Source organism: Cuculus canorus, chromosome 1 (assembly GCF_017976375.1).
Source record: "Cuculus canorus isolate bCucCan1 chromosome 1, bCucCan1.pri, whole genome shotgun sequence".
NCBI lineage: Eukaryota > Metazoa > Chordata > Aves > Cuculiformes > Cuculidae > Cuculus > Cuculus canorus.
In genome coordinates this window covers 165161214-165181342 of record NC_071401.1, presented here as the reverse complement: position 1 = coordinate 165181342, position 20129 = coordinate 165161214, and the positions used below count along the sequence as shown (strand labels likewise).

The window sequence follows — 20129 nt, the reverse complement described above, 5'->3', positions numbered from 1 at the left end:
TTGTATTTAATTTCCTAATAAGCACTGGGGGGGGCCTTAAACAGTCTTAATGTACAGACAAGAAAAGGACTCTGTGTGGATACAGACAGCAATATTTATCCCCGAGGAAATAAAAACAATGTGATTTTTTTCTACCAGAGATGTTTTATTATCACGATACATGCTTAATGACTCTGCTACAAACGTGCTTATTCTACCAATGTATATTTCAGAATTATACTTCGGCTCCAGAATGAGTCTTCTATGGCTATCAGCAGGGTTTTTATAACTGATGCACTCCGCCCTAAAACATGCAGAGGCCATAGTAAATGAAAACATTCCCAGCCAATGTGACTATAAAGAAATTTTAAAAAGCTGTGGCCAAAGCACAATCTGCTTAGTGCCTCCAATCCGGCTTTCATTTTTATTCATAAATTATTTAAATCACTTCTGGGTAGTATTTTTTTAAACAAATTTTTGGAAACAAATTTACATTAAGACATGAAAGACTACAGTAATTTTGTGATCCTGAAATGAGATCAAAGCACAGGCATTTGCCCATGCCCAATTAATGAAGTATCAATACCTACCGCATACTGCAATGTGTTATTTTTAACAAAAAATGTTAAAAACTCATGAAAACAGAAAAGCAGGAAATAGCTAAAGATCAACTCAACTAAACGAGGAATGTGTTTGCTTACCTGTAACAAAATGGCCATCAGTGACCACTTTATCACTAGTGGACTGACTACTATAACTAGGCGTTGTAGCAATCTGCAAGTCTTCATTTTCTTTTTCAGGTAGTACCTAATATAGTTTAACATTATCATTCAGAAACAAAATTTAAAAGCAGAACATTATAAAAATATTCTAGAACAAGGGTAAGGTTATATAAGTACAAGAATATAAAACTTACTACTGACTGGAATCCTTAGTGAATAATGGAAATGTATCAGTCAAAATATTGTTTTCTAGAGTAATAAATATTGGAGTATTTCCCCAAATACATAATATTTCTATGTGATTTTTAAATACAGTTTACCTTTTTGGTAAAACCAAATGTTTTGAACTAAGCACTACATTTATGCATAAATATTGTTATGCACATAGGGGAAGAACTATTTACACAGCAAATTCTTAAAAAGCCTATTTGAATATAGTGCTATGGGCACAAAGATTGCTGTATTTCTTTCACTGTTCTTTGTTGGCAAGAAGTAATTTATTCCTGCTCATTTATCACCTGTTCATCCCATGCTCAGGGCATATATTAATATTTGTAATGCAGCTGAAGTCACATAAAGGAATTGTGCGGTTCTAAACAATGGTCTTCTGAGAACAAAAAATCATGTTTGCAAAAGTGCTGACTAATAAAAGCTAGACAAGAAATTAAAACTGTTAAATTAAATACAGATTTGTGTTTTCCTAAGAACATCAGCAAGTTATTCAGTCAAATCCTATGGGTTACCTAGGTTGGTAACTCTTGGCTTGTCCTTGAAAGTTACAGACATTATGTTTAATGTTAATGTTTACATTTTCTATAAAATAATGGAATATATCAGGAGCAGCATTAATAGTAGCACACCCTCTTGGTCATCATTAAAAGAATTAAGATTAGAAAAGTTTAAAAGTGTTACCATATTCTGGAGATAATATTCTGCAAATAATTAACACTAAAGGCTTATTCAGTTTTGCCTAATTTTGTTGATTTTTGTGCTCAGCATCTCAACTACTGATATTTACATAGAATTTATTATTTTAAAACTTACAGACATGGTGTATTACAGCTCAGGTCCCCGTTCTAAAGAATGACATATACAAACTCATCTTAATACCTTGTGGATAGTCTGACAGAAACAAAATTGAACACATTTGCAGGTCTCCTTAGACAGCCTCCTTAGGGGACTAAGAAAGCAAGTGTAAGTTATCTAGATTACTTAATAGAATTTTGTTCTCTATAAATATTAGTTAAATACAGAATACCCTTTTTTTAAATTGTTCTGGATTTTCATTATATTCAAAAGGCAATTCTGCCACGTAATCTGAAGTGTGGCAAGAAACTGCTCCACAGATGTTACCTAAAGAAAAAATAAATACTTAGTTTAGTACACAGAAAGAAAACCCCTTAGTAGTACTCAGTTCTGCTCTATACTGCTTAGGCACTATATTTCTTTAAGCTAAAATAAAGCATTTTTTCCTTTAAAACTGTTAAACATCATGCTCTACCCCACCCTATTTTACTCAAAAATATTCATGGGAGTCACAACTCACATATGTCACAGTTGACACAGAAATATTGTTCCCAATTACAAGGTAATTTCATTTAATGCTAGCTTGGGTCTCTCTAAAGACAGACTTCAAACCTATGGGGTTCAATTGTATCTGAACTCTTAACTGCAGCTGCTAGTGATTTCATTTTAGATTCTCACAAGAAATTTGCCCCAGGTTTTCAGAGAATGTTTCAGAGTACGATCCTGCAACTTGCCGAAATATATGGTTTAACATCAGATGAATTTATAGAAAAATTCAATTCATAGGTGTCAATCCTACAAGACAGCATTGCCCAGTTTTATGCCTAGATATTTTCAGCAGGCATTCAGATGCTGATGCAATTGGTTTCAGAGCCTGCTCAACTTAAAAGTTTGCATTGTTTTACTGATGATTGTTGGTCTAGCTTCCACTGGCAATAAAAGATGCATAGATATTTTAATTATCTGCTTACTCATAGTTTCTTCATCTTCCGAGTCTTGCAGTATAAGCTTTTCAGCATCTTCATTTCTGCTCTTTATAAAGTTTAAATAGGAGACAATTGATTCTGGCAAGTCATCTGAAATCTAGAAAAACATGATATTTGATGCAAATCATACATTTTCATCTCAGAGCCATTACCAGAGGTACACACTTGACATGCAAGAATAAAGACTGATTCTGGCTTCACATATAAAGCACTGATGAAGATTTAGTAGGAATTTACTACCAAAATTGTTGCCAATTCTTACACTTTACCCATTGTCTTATCACCCACCAAACAATGAATAATTCTTATTACACTCGATTACACTCTAAATAAGTTACTATAATTTGTTCCAATCAAAATTTATCTTCTGCTACCTTCAGAAACATGTTTCAATTCACATTTTTTTTATAATTATGGTAGACTATATAATTAAGGAAAAGATTAAGACAAAAATTAATGAATACCTATGCTGCATAGGATCTTTTTCTTAAAAATGTTCAGACTCTTTCAAAAATAAATTTGCTTTAAATTTACTAATGTTTAAAGCATGCATGTAAAGCAGATGCTTCCACTTTACTACATAGGTACTTTCTGTCCAAAAGGCTGTCTTTTACTGCATGGATTTGGGAAAATTAACTGCCTTCTCTCAAATGTGTACATTGCAATAAACATTGCTGTCATTCAGCTGTGACTGCATAAAGAGTTATCACTGATACCTTTACCTGCCTTTACATCATATTAAACATATGACTTATGGTTATACCTAAAATAACTGAAAAAAGATCCAAATAATTGATTAGATTTCAGAGGAAAATCTTTCCCCAAAGTAAGAAGTCATCCAAAAGAGAGGACTTCAAGCACCAATTTATAAGAAATTAATATCAGGAAGTCTTCAAACATGAGACAGTCTCATGTAAGATTTAAATACAGATTTAAATGAAGAATCATTGCCTTATTCATCCAGATTTAACCTACCTCGCTAGCTTTAATAAAATCTCCCATCTTCAGAGGATTTAAAAAAAAACCATCATGATCTATGAAACTGATTTTCTCTTGTAAGCAGAATGCTCATATTAATCTCTTTTATTTTCTTGTCACCATTGGAAATTGCAATTTTAATGAAGCAATACTACTGACACTCAGGTTAGATACATCAGGAAAAAGTTCATTCATAAGATAGGCTTTCCAATGCCTAGACTATTTTCAAGCAGAGATAGAAGCACTTTTAGCCCACTGAATACTTACTATCTCACTGTCGCTCACAGCGTCATCTGATACTTCTGTATTAGGATCATCTGCTTCAGAGGAAGAAACACTGATTCTGCTTAATTCAATTTCTATTTCTCTTTCAATGCCTTCAATATCTTCCGACATTCTGCTTTCCACAGTGTCTTATCTGCTTTCAAAACTATTTACAAATAAAACACTAGCTTTCAGCATTGCATGAACTAAAATAAAGGGGGTGCTCATTTAGCATTAGTTTACTCAGATGTATTTATTGAACAATTGGCTTAAAACATGAAAAGAAACAGTAGAAGTTTGTTCTGAACATCTCACTCTATACCAACATGCAAAATATAAGAAAAACGTAGTTTGTGATTAGAGAATCCCCTCTTAGTCTACCTCTGTAAATTTTGCAAGTCTTACCAAGTTTGAACATTAAAGGACTCTTTCTGCTCTCTTCTCCTTGGGGACAGTATCAGTGTTATGACATAAGCCTCACAAAGGATTTTTTTTTTATTTTCCAGCCCTAAAAGATGCACAGAAAAAAAAAAAAAAAACCCAAACCTTAAAAAAAAAAAATGTTAACAAGTACAAAATAAGAATAAAAATCCACAAAGCACTTGCTGAAGTTGTAATGGTACAGAGAAAGTAGTGAGAACTTGCTTAACCCACTTGTAGATGAATTCAGGCTGGAGAATGAGTCTCTTGCCATTCCTCTCATCCCACAACCTGTGCCCCTCTCCTCACCCCTCGTTCAATTAGGGAACAGGGGAGGCAGCCCAGACTCCCTCCACCAGAGGCAGCGAGCAGCTCGTCGTCCCTCCTCCTCGTCTTCTAGGGCAGAAGAAGGGAGACGCTGGTCACATGTGAGTCACGGAGGTGCGAAGCCTTTCCTCCCTCGAACTACACCTCCCAGAAGGCACCGCGGCAGGGGACCGCCCGCCCACCGCCGCTTGCGGCCCACGCAGCGGCCCGGCCCCTTTCCACGCTGGGAGTTGTAGTCCGCTCCTCAGCCCACCCTACCCCTTCGGCCTCCGCCAGCCACTCTGTGTACCTACTCACTCCTCGCTCAGCTGAGCTCCTACCGGAGCCCTCGCCTTCCCAGCCGCCTCGGGAGACCGGCCGCCCCTGAAATCCCGCGCCCCGCAACAGCCTCCGGTCAAGCCCTTCGCGGGACGGCGCGAACCCCACCGCCGCAGCATTCAACCACCAGTGTCGCCACGGCAACGAGAAGCGACGGCTCGGACGGCAAGCGGGAGGATCCAAGCTTCGCCGGGGCTAGCGCTTCGCGCTCGCTGGAGACGGAGGTGGAGGCTTTCGCGTGAGGCTGAGGAAGTGGGATGAAACAACTCGAAGCTCTTTTTTTTTAGTGTTGTGGTGCTGGGGTTTTTTTTGGTTTTTTGGATTTTTTTTTGTTTTTGGGGGTTTTTGTTTGTTTGTTTGTTTTTTAATGTAAATGATTGGAATTTGGTGTTCAGAATAAATTGGAATCAACAATTAATGGAATAAACCAGAGTGGAAACAAAAAAAAAAAAAAAAAAAGGGAATCCAGTGATATAAAGGTGGATTACAGGGCTGTTTTTATGAGTCTTAGAGAGTTTCTTTGCTGGTGTTTTCAGTATCACCAGGTGAACTCCAGAGGCATGAAAAATGAAAACCCACCAGATATCCCTTCTAGGTTCAGATGCTGAGGCTCCATGATGGTTTGCAAAGGCCAACTGGGCTCTAGGGTGGTCAGCCTGGCCAGGCCCAAGGGGACTGGAGGGTTTGTGGGGAATAAACAGTAATTCTTTTCAAAAAGAAAGATCCGAGAAAGGTACATAGAGATTATTTGAGAGCTGGAGGAAATGTCCAGTTGGACAATTAAGGGCTCCGTGCAATTCAGTCCAGCAAAAGTGATAATGGGCAGGGAGGGTGCAGACAACACCATTTTAGTGTATAAGGGTATTTATAGGGAATGCATCTCTCCCTGAAGCCTGATTAGAAATACCAAAGTGCACAGACGGGTATAACAGAAAAATAAGAGCTGAAAGGTAAAGCCAGGTTGTATGTAAAAAATAAGCCCTTCTGTGAGTAAAGGGAAAGATCTGCCAGGGATAGTAGGGATACCCTCTTAAAAACTAACTGAAAGCTCTGGAAGACTTATGGATGTTAACCACAAAACCCTGAATTCAAGAGCAACCGTTCACCATTTTTTCACCGATATGATGGATGAGTAAGAAATTGAACTTTTAAAACAATGGAAACTCATTCATTTGAAATCCACCCTGCAACGTCTTGTACTTTACAGTCTTGTGACCAGTGAACTTTTCGATGTGGTCACGTCTTCAGCTGCTGAGTTGAATGTGCACTTGATACTGTTTTGTAATGCCAGTTATGCTGTGATCATGGTAACTGAAGAGCACAGGCGGTGTGTCATGCATTTAACAAACAATTTTGCCAAGGTAAAATATGTTTCTGCAGGTGTGTCGCCTGTAACAAGGAAGTCAGGGCCGATCAACAGAAAACTTGTCTGTTGCAAGGATGTTGTTAAGTTGGGCTTCAGGAAGAAATATACCATTATGAGACTGTACTCTTTAAGGTAGGACAGAAATATTCAGAATTGGTAAAAGATTTTCTTGTGGAGTAACAATGTAATGTAAAATGTATATCATTTTATGAAGAGAACATTTCTGTTTTTCAGATAAATAATTTAAGATAAACGGAATTTTATTATGAAATTAGCTCAAAACAAAGCATTGAAACTGCATATTTATTACAACATAGTTATTGCAGATGCCAGTTTTCAAGTGAAATATGTAATCATTCAGATTTTTTTACTAAAACAGTGCATCTCACCAATGTTTTTATACATTCTGGTTTTGAAAATTCTGATAGAGGTTAATTACTTTAAAAGCACTTCAGGGAAAGTGCAAAACCAGTTATCTAATATGGTGCATAAGTTTACATGGTGCATTATTAACCGAAGTCCACTGCGGAGACAGTTTGAGAAGCTTATAGCTTTCTTCATTCTGCAATTCAGCAAAAGAAGTTTTGTAATCCAGGCAATGCGGATCTTGACAGGGCAGACAAAACTTGTGTTTGGTGAATCTTTTCTTTTAATCAACAAATTTGATACTTATGTAACATATGTTTTGTATGTAAAAGAAGTTGTTAACTCAAGATATTTTTTGTCCACACGAGCTTCATCTTTGTATTTATTTTTTTTTTGTTATACAAATAACAGAAGACATAACTTCTTATTGCAGTAATTATGACAGCAGACAAGAACAATTCCTTTCAACCAAATCCCTTTGCATTAGAAAATACTCTGAGAAGTATTCCTATGCTGGTTATGTTCCCACCTCTGTGCCCTACTGCTTTATGTATGAGAAGTATAAGATGACCGCAGTCAGCTGCCATTGCAGAAACCACCTTCTAACACTGCTGCTCTTGTACGACAAAGCCAGGCAGGTTTACACAAGAGGCCAGACAGGTGAAAGGGAACACTGAGGACAAATATGTTTCACATATATGTGCAAAAACCCTGATAGGCCCAGAAGATATGGTGTCCAATAATGATGATGATGATGATGATAATAATAATAATGAAATAAAACGAAATCCTGCATCAGAGATCTTACAGTGCTAGGAGTTTTTCCTGCTTACACATGCTAGACATGCTCAAGATGTGGAAGCCCGTGTGACATCAATGCAGTCCTGTTGACAGTTGCAAGCATTTGCAAGGGCAATATAGATGGTACTCAGGTTCTAATACACACTTTACATGTTTTTTAGGAGCGTTTACTATGGTTAGGGTCTCTGCTTGCCCTTCTGTTGACTGAACACCCACTTAATGTTACTGACAGATGAAGTGTGTTTCTTGATATAGATTCATTTGAAAGGAATTCAACTTTTTACATCCTGTTGTGTTCCACAACAATAAATGGAGGAAAAAAGGAAGTGGGTGTGACCGGGAGATTCACTTCAAAAGTGTTAAGCATTCTCTGGAGTCTAGTACAAGACAGTTGGTAGCACCATTTGACAGCTCTGATGGCTCTGCTGGAATTGTGTGCTGGATCACACTGAAATCATTAGCGTGTGTCTGCTATTTTCAACAAAAAATGGATCACGTCATGTAGACAAAGGAGGGCTTGTGTCTTTACTGTGTGTATTTACCTCGTTTCAGCTCATGCACTTAAAAATTAGTAAACTGTTTTAAAGAATATAAGGACAAGTGTGTACCAGGCTATGTAACTCTTGCCTTCTCTGCAATATAAATCTTCCTACATACATCTTGCCTCCAAAGTTCTTTAGTATTTAAGATAAAAAAGCTAAAAAAAGAAATACATATGTAATAATATAATATTAGAGGCAACTGAGACCAGACAGCATCTTGATGCTTCTACTGTTGCCACTGTTTTTTATTCAATGTACCAGGTGATTAAGTATATCTGTTTCATATTGAAATGACTATATGCTTATATTTTCAGCTGTGATTCAAAACTGGAAACCAAAGAATGAAAACAGGGGACAAAACACTGATACAGAAGTACTACTTAAGTGTCTTCAATGGAATTTTCTTGGTAAAAAATCTGTTTTCTTTTTCTTACTTAGCAACTTCAAATAATGATTAAAAATATTTTGAATTAAAACAATAATTCTCCTTTTTTTTTTTCCAGACTCTGGGTCTTATGCTTTTGACGTTTGGCCTGTGGCTTTCCTTTGACAGAAACAATTTATTCAGTGTGTTATGTGAGTATAAATAGAATTTTTCTTTTGTTTCAAAAGATTGCAAGATAAATCAACAGAAATAACTATAGATTTTTTCCACAAGGTGGCAGTATTGGATTGAAATGCGTAGGTTATTTTTTTCTGTGGTGTATATTTTTCATCATTAGGCAATATGATCATCAAAATAGAGGAAAATGTATAGCAGTGTAGGTACAATTGATATATGATTATAATTTATTAAATTTATTTATTTCTCTTGGTGTATGGCTTATAGATTAATCACTGTAATATAAATCAGGTCTATTGATCTTTTCCTTATATAATATATTAGGCTGCATTTGGCCTGTATTTGACAAGGTTATAGATCCTCTAGATGGATATTTGGGTGGAATGAACTCAAGGTGGAGCTTATCTCTGCATAGATATTCCTTTTTCCCAAAGTGTCTATTAAATTGTTTCCCAGAGAAGTAAGTTTTGGGTCATGTAACAATATCTATGCTCTTAAAGAGCTGTCTATTTTGACTGCACCAAGGTGCATCAGTTCCCAATTGATGGAATGGGGATCATCGAAAACAGTAATTCTGGGGGTGATCATTTGAGGTGGAAGTAATGGAAACCACTGCTACTTTCTATGTCTATGCAAAAATGGTTAAAGTGGTGTTCTCTGATTTCATTGTGAGTGGTTCACATTGTTCAACTGAGTAGCTTCTGTTTACATCTCCTATGTTTATAGAATCATAGAATCTTAGAATCATAGAATGGTTTGAACTGGACAGGACCTTAAAGATCATCCAGTTCCAACCCCCCTGCCATGGGCAGGGACATGTAGATCAGGCTACTCAAGGCCCCATCCAATCTGGCCTTGAACACTTTCAGGGATGGGTCATCCACAACTTCCCTGGGTAACATGTTCTGGTTCCTCACCATCCTCGTGAAGAAACTCCTCCTTATTTCTAAGTCTAAATCTTCCCCTCTCCAGTTTCTAGCCATTGCCCTAGTCCTATCACTCCAAGCCTTTGTAAAAAGTCCCTCCCCACCTTCCTTGTAGCCCCCTTCAGGTACTGGAAGATCACTATAAAGTCTCCTTGGATCCTTCTCTTCCCCAGGCTGAACAAGCCCAACTTTCTCAGCCTGTGCTTGTATGGGAGGTGCTCCAGTCTTCTGACCATCCTTGTAGCCCTCCTCTGGACCTCTTCCAACAGTTCCATATCCTTCTCATGTTGTTAACCTCTGAATTTATGAAAACATACAACATAATAATAATAATACATACAACATACAACATACATCATCATAATAATAATAATAATAATAATAATAATAATAATAATAATAATAATATCCTTTTATCATTCTACTTTCTATCTTCTCAGTAATGGCATTGAAAAGGTTTAATTGTTGTTCTGGAATAAGTTTTATAAATGGAAGTATCAACAAAAGAGAAGTGACAGTATGAATGCACTGTGTTACAGTTTCTTCGGGTGAGAACCAACTAGTGTCATATATGTGTTGTATGTTACTTGGAATTGGATCTGCTATTACTTTTACATCAGCCGTGGGATTCATTGGAAGTGTTAAGGAAATCAAATATCTACTAGTTACAGTAAGTATAAATCAGACTCCATCTTTCTCATAAAATAAAAAGAAGGAATTTTTCTGTGCACGAAAACTGTGATCCTGGCTTGATGTTGTGATTGCCACATACAGTGCTTAACAAATCTGCAGCTAGAAAGATAGTTTCAGATAAAACCCTGGCGTGAATGAAATCTGAACAAAACTAAAGATCCTCCCACATCGCTGTATGACTGCTTTCATTGACAGAGCATTTGCAGTTTGATGTAGCAAAGATATTCACCACTGTATTTATTAACTTAGATGTTTTAAAATTCATTTAGTCTTGAAATTACACAGAATAACTTTCAGAGTACGTGCTCACATGTGCTTGGTATGTCTTGAAGAAATAAAGAAAAGCCTGGCACAATATATCACAGGCTGAAGGCACAAGAAGCTACAGTATGGCTTCAGTAGCTGTTATCTATGTAGACTTACCTGGATACTCCATAGTTAGATACCGTTCATGTGTTTTAAGGGAAGAACACTCTGATTTCTGTAAAATTACGCTGTAACTATGCAGTCTTAGAATCACTTTGATTACATTTTTCCTTTTGTATTTTTGTTTGTTGACAATCCTTTTCCGAGCAATCTGTTTTAGACTACATTGAGCCTGAAGCAGAGAACTGTTCTGTTGATTCATTTGTTAAGCACTACAAATTTCAATTTTCACAGCTGTGAGAAGAGCCCAGCTGCTATAACCAGGAATCTGGTTCATCCTTCCTTCCTACTAGTGCCCTAGGCTTGTAGTGCTTGCTTCATTTATTTGAAATGGAAGGAACTGTGGGTGAAAATTCGGTCTCTCTGCAAATGAACGAAATCAACTATATTTTGCTTTGTTTGTGTGTCATAACTCAAAGATTCCTTGACTAGGCATGACATTTAGGTACTGTGATAATTCAAACAGGAAATAATTAAATAAAAGTTTTCTTTAGTGGAACAACAGCTTTTGTTCTTCACTTCCAAGAAAGTTATGGCTTTGTCTTTAAGCCCCAAACAGTGAGTTGTGCTTTGCATGAAGCATGCCTCTTAAACTGTTACGTCACTTTCTGAGGGCTTCCAGAAAAAAATAATTCTTACTTTTGTTGGAATTACTCTAAATAGTAGTTATGAAGGATTATACATGAGCTTCTGGAATTTGGAATTTTTTATTGCATTGCTCACTTGTTTTATAGATAATTTGGGATTATTTTTTTTTTAGTATATTGGTTTTCAGATCCTGGTGTTTGTTGCCCAGATGGCAATATCAGTGCTGATACTCATGAAGAAAGAAGAGGTATGTAAATAGTTTATGTGAGACTGTTGATAATTTCAGAATAGTTTCTTGTTACTAATTAAAAAAAAATCTAATAGTCAGTTCGCAGTGTACACTGTATCACTATTTGAACTTGAGTATTCTACACGTCGACCAGGCATGGCAAAAATTGTGGAAAGTTTAATTTGAGGAATTCAGCATGGTTCAATATTTGTAATGGAGAGTCCATGGAAATAAGTTCCAGTTTCTCCTCTGCAACAAAACATACTCTTCCTGTTCAGGAATGTGGAAACATAAGGGACATGTTTATTCCTTTTTGAGGGATGACCCAGGAAGTCTCTCTTTCCTGGACATCAACAGTGGTAGGAAAAAGCATTAGATGCTAACCTGTGTCTGCTAGCAGATGATAACAGTAGTCTGCTGTGCAATCGATAGTAGGAGTTGTAAGTATCATGGCACACAAAGTATGCTAATGAATTACTAATTTTATTATTTGAGACACTGGTCTCATAAGGTTTATACAATTCTCAAAATCCTGCTGCTCTTCAGGCAGGGTACACCACAAATAAATTAGTTTTACTCCATCAAAGTGAATCTAGATCATCAGTATTTCTTCATTAAATGTTAATTTATAATGATGGAGTCCTCCCTGTTTTATAAGATGGTTTTGCATACTGAAAGATTTGATCTGTCAGAATGATGCATTCCGCAGTCAGCTATTTGTGCTAGGAAAATTGGTTGAAAGACTGCAATTACATTTTTTTTTTTTATCAACTGTAATTGCACTTGATCTCAACCTTAATTAAGTGTTACTGAGGTGTAATAAACAATGGTAACATCGTCATTCACTGTACAAGCTTTTGAATTTTGTTTTTAGAATGGCTGTAGCAGAGGGAATGAGTTGGAGAAGCTTAATTTTTTTCTTGTTTTTTAACAAACCATTTCAGTGGCTTAGGAGTTCTCTCCTCTGCATGTATTCCCTGTTGCACTTTATAGGCACACTCTTTGTGATCAGCTTGTCCACTTCAATTACTGTTGAAGGTGTATTTTAACAGTCCCTGCAAAGATGACTAATCTTGGGCTAACATGAGCTGTTAACACCTCTAGCTCAAATTCATGTCCTGGCCAGATTGTGTGGTGCTCTCACAAGTTTGTACTGCATTATGTGTAGAATAAATTTTAGTTCTGTTCTTATTAAAAATAAGTACGAGAGGCAGGATTTAGTATTTCACAATCACCTTGTGTCTGCCTGTGCTATGTATATGATATAAGTCACTTCGTTTATCTTCCCTTTTTGCTTTCAACTTTCCCATTAGTGCAACAGCTTTGATCTGTCTTAGATCATGTTTGGCAAATTGATTAAAATGCTGCTGCTTGCAAATAACCCCTGAAGAAACCTGAATATCATTAACAGATCAAGGATTGTACTATTCATCCATACTCTTCTTAATATGCATATCCCAAATGCTATAAATATTTATGAACAGGTCCACAATCAATGGAACAACAGAATCGATGAAGTTATTTCTGAATATGGCAATGAGAGTCTGACTGAGCAAGAACCCATATGGAACATTCTGGATGCTGTGCAGCACGATGTAAGAAAAAAGCCCACAAAATATCACTGCCGAAAATACTGTATCAACCAAAAAAAGTGTTTGTACGAGTCAGGACTTTGTTTGAAAATACAACTCTTGTAGTAAAGCATGAATTTTTCAAGATCTGCTGCTAATATGTGATGTGGGTGGCAGATTCCTTGTCGTTATATAGATTACCATGCATGAGATTAGGCTTTCGAAGGATTTGTCCATGTATGTAAAAGCAGACTGTTCTGGTCACTAAAGTTTAATGCAGGTGAATGAAAAGATGGGTTTCCTAATGTCTTTGATAATGCTAGATATCAAAAAACACTTGATCTGTTTAGCTCTCAAGACTGACCTGAACGGTGGACAAGCAGATGAGCTTGAGATTGCTTAAATGAGCTTGCAAATCAATACTTTCAGCACACCTACTCAATCATAACAATTTTTGTGGCCTGGCAGAATATAATTTGTTTCCTTTTTCAGAAGAGTCCTTTAAAGGATTTGTGTGGGAGCAATTATTTTGGAAGTTGTTAGCAATGTTTTGACTGGTGGCCCTTCAAATTAATTCTGCATCATGAGCTTTTAACTACAAACACTATGTTTTAACATTTTAATATGGTTCCACATGATTCTATAGACCACCTCTAAGTCCCTTAGTATGACTTCTTGCAGAGGTGTGTTCTGTAGTTCCCGACAAACATTGAAGATAATTTATGATTCCAGAAAACTCACAAAGCATATAGGTCTAGACTCAAGATTACAAATGCATTTGTAATGTATATTTAAAATCTGTTCTTTGAAAGTACAATCTTCTCTCATTGCATTCATGATCTCTCTAGTGATTAATGGTGACCTCATTATGTCAATGGTACAGCTAGACTGTGTTGCTGTATTTGAGCTCAGTTTCATGGAACTGTTGTGGGACCATAGATTTTGCAGAGCTACCTACCCACTACCTGGTCTGATGGGCATATTTAAATTGCGCCTATCTCAAAGTTCTGTGGATATTTTGCTGTTGGTACCTATGCCAGATCATGCCATTAAATCTGCTAAAGTGAACTGTAATCATACTCTTGAATGAAAACTGCCATATTCAAGTCTTGTGTTACATGCTTTCAGCTCTTTACAGTATCATCAGTGTCTGCCATGAGAAAAATAAAAAGCCTAAGATCATGAATAGCATTAGAAAAGAACTATATTTTTATATATTCATGGTAAAATTTAATGTACTGCTAAAAGGGTGTGATGTTTTTTCTTTTAAGTGAACTTATAGGGTTGTTGAAACAATGTTTTTACGGGAAAAGGATAGTTTCAGCTAGGTTATCCAGCTTTTCAAAATTTAGATTGTGGTATATTTTGGATTGACTTTTCAAAGCACCCAAATTGGATCCTTTTGTTTGGCTTTTGTTTAATATGAATATGGCAAACTTTTCATGCTATAAAAAACCCAACCAACCAACCAAACAAACAAAATCCACAACAAAACCAACCATTTCTGAAGTTGCATCCCGATTCAAAATGAAAAAACTGTTTGAATTTTCTACATGACAAGAATTCTCTTCTCCAAGCTGTGGTGGCTTGATTTGGTCTCATATAATTGGTACTGAAATAAATTATTGTGAAGAGCTAGCTGACAATCCATTTGAACACGGCATAGTATTTGCCTTGTGCTTTGAGTTTCAGCTATGTGTTCACAAAAGGTCAATTGCTGCTAAAACACAAGTTGGAATAGGGAGACTTTCTAAAGATCTCCTCTTGCTAAGATCAGAGAATTCTTGCAAATATGGCATTAGAAGTGAAACAGGAATAACTAAAAAAGTTTTCAAAATCTGATCCTTATTTAAGTTCTTAGCTCAGAGTGAAATAGTGTCTGTATTTTTAATTTTATATGTTGAAATATGTTTTATAAAATCTGTCCTTATTTACTGCATTCATTTTGAAACATCTTTCATTGTGTTGTTTCCAGTAATGTATTGTTTTCTTTCTTCTTTTTGTAGTGCTTCACAGTGAGCACATCCTTAAAATACTTGCTGCTTGCATATAATTTCTACACCAAATTTACTTTGGAAGATTAAGGGGGTTGGTCAAAATATCTTGCTTTAATACGGGTTTCTAATTTTGTGTTTCTATTTACACGTGTTCAGGAATATTTTAGAGTCTAAAGGAAACTTCCTTTTAAAAGTACATTTTCATATAATATCCTTCTTAAATTTGTTCTATCCTGTGCTTATAATGGGAAATTATAAATATGCAAAGGTGCAACTTTCCCTGCAGAAACCTCTCTGTACTGAATAGAGAGAAGCTATATAGCTAATATAATCCAATTAAATTAGATAGCTAGCACTGGGTGGGGTAGAATTCTTCTGTGTGACAGTCTTTATAGGTGCTGGAGTTACAGTTTGCAGAATTTCTATTATAGATGGAGTGCTGTGGAAGATATAATGTCACACAGTGGGAAAGGAATAAAAACAAGGAAAATAGTACTCAGATCCCATGTTCATGCGTAAAATCTGGTCTGAAGAAATGGTTTTGTGATGTCACAAGGGATTCAATGCACAGTAGGGTAAGAAATGAAACGTATTGAAGAATGTGACTTTTGGTACTAAATGGGTTTGGAAAAAATATACAAAATGTTTTTTCCACCGAAACATTGTTTACAAATGCCAAAGTATTAATAATCATTGTTTTGCCTTTTTTCACTCTCAGGGGATCTTTTTCTCATTAGGTGTCAGTAATGTAGGCAGTTTTAAATTAAAGATATTTCAAGCAAACGGGAGTTTTGAATATCATAGATTAATATTACAGGGATATTTAGTAGTGATTTAAGAAGTAGGAAGCAACTTGGCATTTGGAATTCCATTTTTGCAAGTAGATGACAATGGAAAGTGACAGTATTTTAAAAGTATACAGTACATTTTCCACTAGTAATTACTATTCATTACTTACAGAATGTCAGCAGTGTCTCGACTTGTTTGTATTCTCTGATTCCATAGCATCTTCAATACTTTACAGGATAAGAGGAATGAGCAAGGCATTGATTTACGAGATGTGTTTCCCAAGACGAATTCGTGTTAGCAATTTCACGTCTTAGTGTCAAGAGACCATTTTGCATGGGTTTGTCAGATATCCTCACCTGATAACAGAAAACTGGACCAAAGTGATATGTATAGTGTTCTTCTATAAAACCTCCAGTATTAGTAGGACTATCCAATGAGAACATAAATTGAATGGGCGAAGGTTAATTCTTGGTAATGTAGGAGAGTAAACAATAGAAAGGATGTTGTCACGTAGCTTCTATTATTGTCTTCCTTATCTCACTGGTTTGGAATTTTTCCCTGTTTCTTCAAACCCTTGTCATTATTATAAGATCACTTCAAAATGTAGAAAGCATCTATTTATATGTTTTATCATATTTATAGCTATTATAATCTATGTAATAATTTATAATTTCTTTTAAAAATCAATATAATGAGAATGAATTGTAATCTGGAAAATATGCACATCCATTTCTGGATGCATAATGCACAAGAATCAGTAAAAGCTTGAAAATATTCTTTCAAACATTTTATTGTAAGGTAGTTTCTCAGTTATACAAAAGCAAATTCCCTTATGATTAAGTCACAAGCTCTGGAACATTTTCATACAAAAATATCAGATTTACTTAAGTACAATCTGTTTAGTTCTGATAGTTTTTAAAATGTTATAGCTGAATCTCTGCACTACACATTACTGATGCATTTGTTTTCTGGCAAGTTAATATCAGAACCTATCGTAACACGTAGGACGTTCTGTTCCATATATATTAGAAGTATGTTCTTATAAAGATGCAATATGAATTCAAAAGTTGAAATTATTTTTCTTCAATCTGGTTCTCTGTACTTGCTTAGGGATGTGAAGAATATTTAAATACATGGTTTGAAAACAATATTTTGATCTTAACTGCAATTAGTGTCAGCACGCTAATTACACAGGTAAGAGCATTTTTAAGCGAAATATCACAAAACATTTATATTCTTCTGGTCAATAAAAATCAGTCCAGTGCCATTTGGCTCTGGCATGCTCTCCAAAATTTTGTAAAGCTTTCCATCACTTTTAATTAGAAGTAAGATCAACTAATGTTTGCCAACAAAATCAGATATATTCAAGCACAAGCACAGATATTGGTGTCCAAATTTTGTTAATGAAATATTTGACCTGACTTTGAAAGCAAACAGCATTGAAAGGAAAGGATGCTGTTAAAAAGAGTGTAAAATCTGTGGAGCAAAAAATCTTGCTCTTTTGTCGAGGAATACGCCCAGGAATGTGCTAAGTCAAACAATACGAAATCATAAACTGATCCTTCCACGTATTTATGAGAAAATTTTATTGAGTAAAAAGGCATAAAGGTTTCAATATCAAAACAAAATCATATGAATAATGGCAATAAGAATCGATTGTTCAGCCCAGAGACATCCTGAAGGTTGAGTACCATAGACCAGAAGGATCATATAATCAAATCATAGAATCATAGACTGGTTTGGCTTGGAAGGGACCTTAAAGATCATTCAGTCCTGACCCTCCTGCCATGGGCAGGGACACTTTCCAGTAGATCATCTTGCTCAAACCCTCATCCAACCTGGCCTTGAACACCTCCAGGGATGGGGCATCCATAACTTCTCTGGACCACCTGTTCCAGTGCCTCACAGTAAAAAATTTCCTTCTACTAACTAATCTAAATCTACCCTCTTTAAGCTTAAAACCATTACCCCTCACCCTATTGCTACACTCCCTGGTAAAGTGTCCCTTCCCAGCTTCTTGATTATATCTAAAGTAATGAATTTGAGATTAGTTTATTTTTGCTCCAAGAATTAAAAGTATGACCTATTTTACCTTTTCCATATGTAGTGCCTTCCCATAGAAGTATGTGTTAAAAACATTCTGGCTATGGAGTGCGCCAGTTCAGTAATGAAAATGTTTCTATTCCTACTCACCTAATCCTCACTAATGCAGTATGTGAGTGTCTCATGGTCTTCCATGAACTGTCACCGACACCTTCTTGTCATGTGGGCAAGTGCTGTTATCCCCATTCAAGAAGTTAATACCAAGATTCATAGAGCACTGAAACACTTAACACCTCATTGAATTATGTGCCATTTGAAATTGATTTCAAGATACTTCTATGGATGTGGGCCTAAGTGACTTGCTGGAGGTTATACAAGCCTGTGGCAGAGCAGGGAATTCTTGTGTCTTTAGGCACATGTGATCACTCTCCTTTGCACCCCTCTGTGGTGCCAGATTGACTCTGTCATGAGTGAGTATCAGCATTTTCTTTGTTGTTTTTAACTCACCTCTTCTCCTTTCTCAGATGTTTTTGATCACACTAACTACTCAGCTACTTAGAAACATCAGAAAGAACAGTATCTGGCCAAATGAATTATGACCTCTTCTGAGCATTGCTGTGGTGCAAGAATTGCCTGATCCATGCCTGTGACAACAGTCAACAAAATTACTTCCACTAAGATTTGGATTGGGCTTTACATATTGTAATTTCTAGGATATCAACATTTGGGCTTTCTTATGTTTGTTTATTGTTCATGGCTATGGATATAGCAGTATGCTACAGTATTATGTGTGTTAAAGCCTACCATTTACTCATTGGTTAATAAAACATCTTGATAAACTGAGTAACAGAACCAGCAGATCGTTTTCTCTAGCTGGATTGTAGATTACCTGCATCAACCCTGAATTGTCAACATACACCAGAAATCTCCTGTGTTGCTTGCACTGTTGTAGCTGATGTCAGGTGGTTCCTGAGTGCAGAGGCCAGTAATCAGGAGGCTCCCTCCTCCCAGTTGCCTAGAGAAGAGTTTGTGGTCTTCACCTTCTTGATCAAGTAGTCTCTGGTAGATACCTGCTATGACATCACCTGAATTGATTTGTCCTCTGATTCGTGTCCATAAACTCTCACATGGCTCAGCAGACTTTCAAAGGCAAAGCTCTATATATTTTTGCTGAGCTATCAAGTCAAGTTGGCAGTGGAGTGTTCTTCCCTCCAGCAGCTCCATTTTCAGAAATACAGACTACTTCAGACATTGTGAAGTCTCTTCTGCAGATATGGAAACACTTCTATTCAGTCCATGTGGGGTGGTTCTTCACTAGTGCAGCACAGTAAATTGCATCCAAATCTAATAAATGTCTATTCATGTTTCACTGGTTTGTTACACTTAAAAAAATTTCTTACGCACACACCCTGTTTTAAAAGGATATTAAGGGTGGGATTATCTGGGTAAATGCAGACGTGTAAAAGCTGTGGAAGCATTCTAGAGCACATGGAGAGTAAGATACTCCTACAGAGTAGTTCATCCTACTTTTCCTAGGTAGGTATTATAGAATGACATACTGTAGAAGTGCCATTATTTTTTGGTTTGAGTGGAAGCCTAGTTGCATTAGCATATACTTTTTACAGGTTGAAATGGTTAGCACTAGATCAGTCAGATCCCACTTTAATATTATATAGTCAAGAATTCGGAAGGCCCCAAATAAATTCACACGTGGAATCCAAATTTGTTCCTGATATATCTATATTATAATTTGGTTGTCAATTCTGTGCTCACATACTGGCTTGCCACAGTAGGCTAAAAATCCAAATTCTGTGAAAGATGTACTGTGGTCTGTACCTAAATATTATTTTAGGTTTAATAGAAGCAGCTCCTATTGTCCTCAGGGCCACTTTGGCGTGCCCAAGTGAAAGGAGAATTGCTGTGGTATGTAAGAAAATACTGCACAATACCTACCAACGCCTGTCATCAACATTCACAATGAAATTTAAAATCTCCAGTAAGCAGACAGATAATTAGATAATAGACATATGTGTATGTGTGAGAAGATCATATATAAAAATAGGCAATCCTGCCACATGTGCTGGTGGTGCTTAACAAGAATTATTATAAAAGTATCATGAGTAATATAGCAGTTAGTAAAAAAAAGAAATAAGAAAGAACAGAGGAAGAGTTTTATAGGATGGAAAGTTACATTTTTTTCTTTTAAGTTT

The 20129-nt window shown here is 36.2% G+C and overlaps 2 protein-coding genes across 2 annotated transcripts in view; one reads left to right on the top strand and one right to left on the bottom strand.

Moving 5' to 3' along the window:
* The window catches only part of LRRIQ1 (leucine rich repeats and IQ motif containing 1), a 107344-nt gene extending 103237 nt beyond the window's left edge, over nucleotides 1-4107 (bottom strand). The window contains 4 exon segments of the mRNA XM_054067172.1: nucleotides 681-786; nucleotides 1960-2054; nucleotides 2699-2810; nucleotides 3959-4107. Coding sequence (XP_053923147.1) covers nucleotides 681-786; nucleotides 1960-2054; nucleotides 2699-2810; nucleotides 3959-4087 — 442 coding nt within the window. The 5' untranslated portion in view covers nucleotides 4088-4107.
* A 2291-nt stretch (nucleotides 4108-6398) lies between these two features.
* On the top strand, nucleotides 6399-18518 carry TSPAN19 (tetraspanin 19). The gene is made up of 9 exons (XM_009559726.2): nucleotides 6399-6518; nucleotides 8410-8502; nucleotides 8599-8671; nucleotides 10123-10253; nucleotides 11463-11537; nucleotides 13004-13114; nucleotides 15519-15662; nucleotides 16987-17070; nucleotides 18444-18518. Exons 2-9 carry the CDS (start codon nucleotides 8437-8439, stop codon nucleotides 18516-18518), a joined length of 759 nt encoding a protein of 252 aa, XP_009558021.2. The 5' UTR covers nucleotides 6399-6518; nucleotides 8410-8436.
* The last annotated feature ends 1611 nt before the right edge of the window (nucleotides 18519-20129 follow it).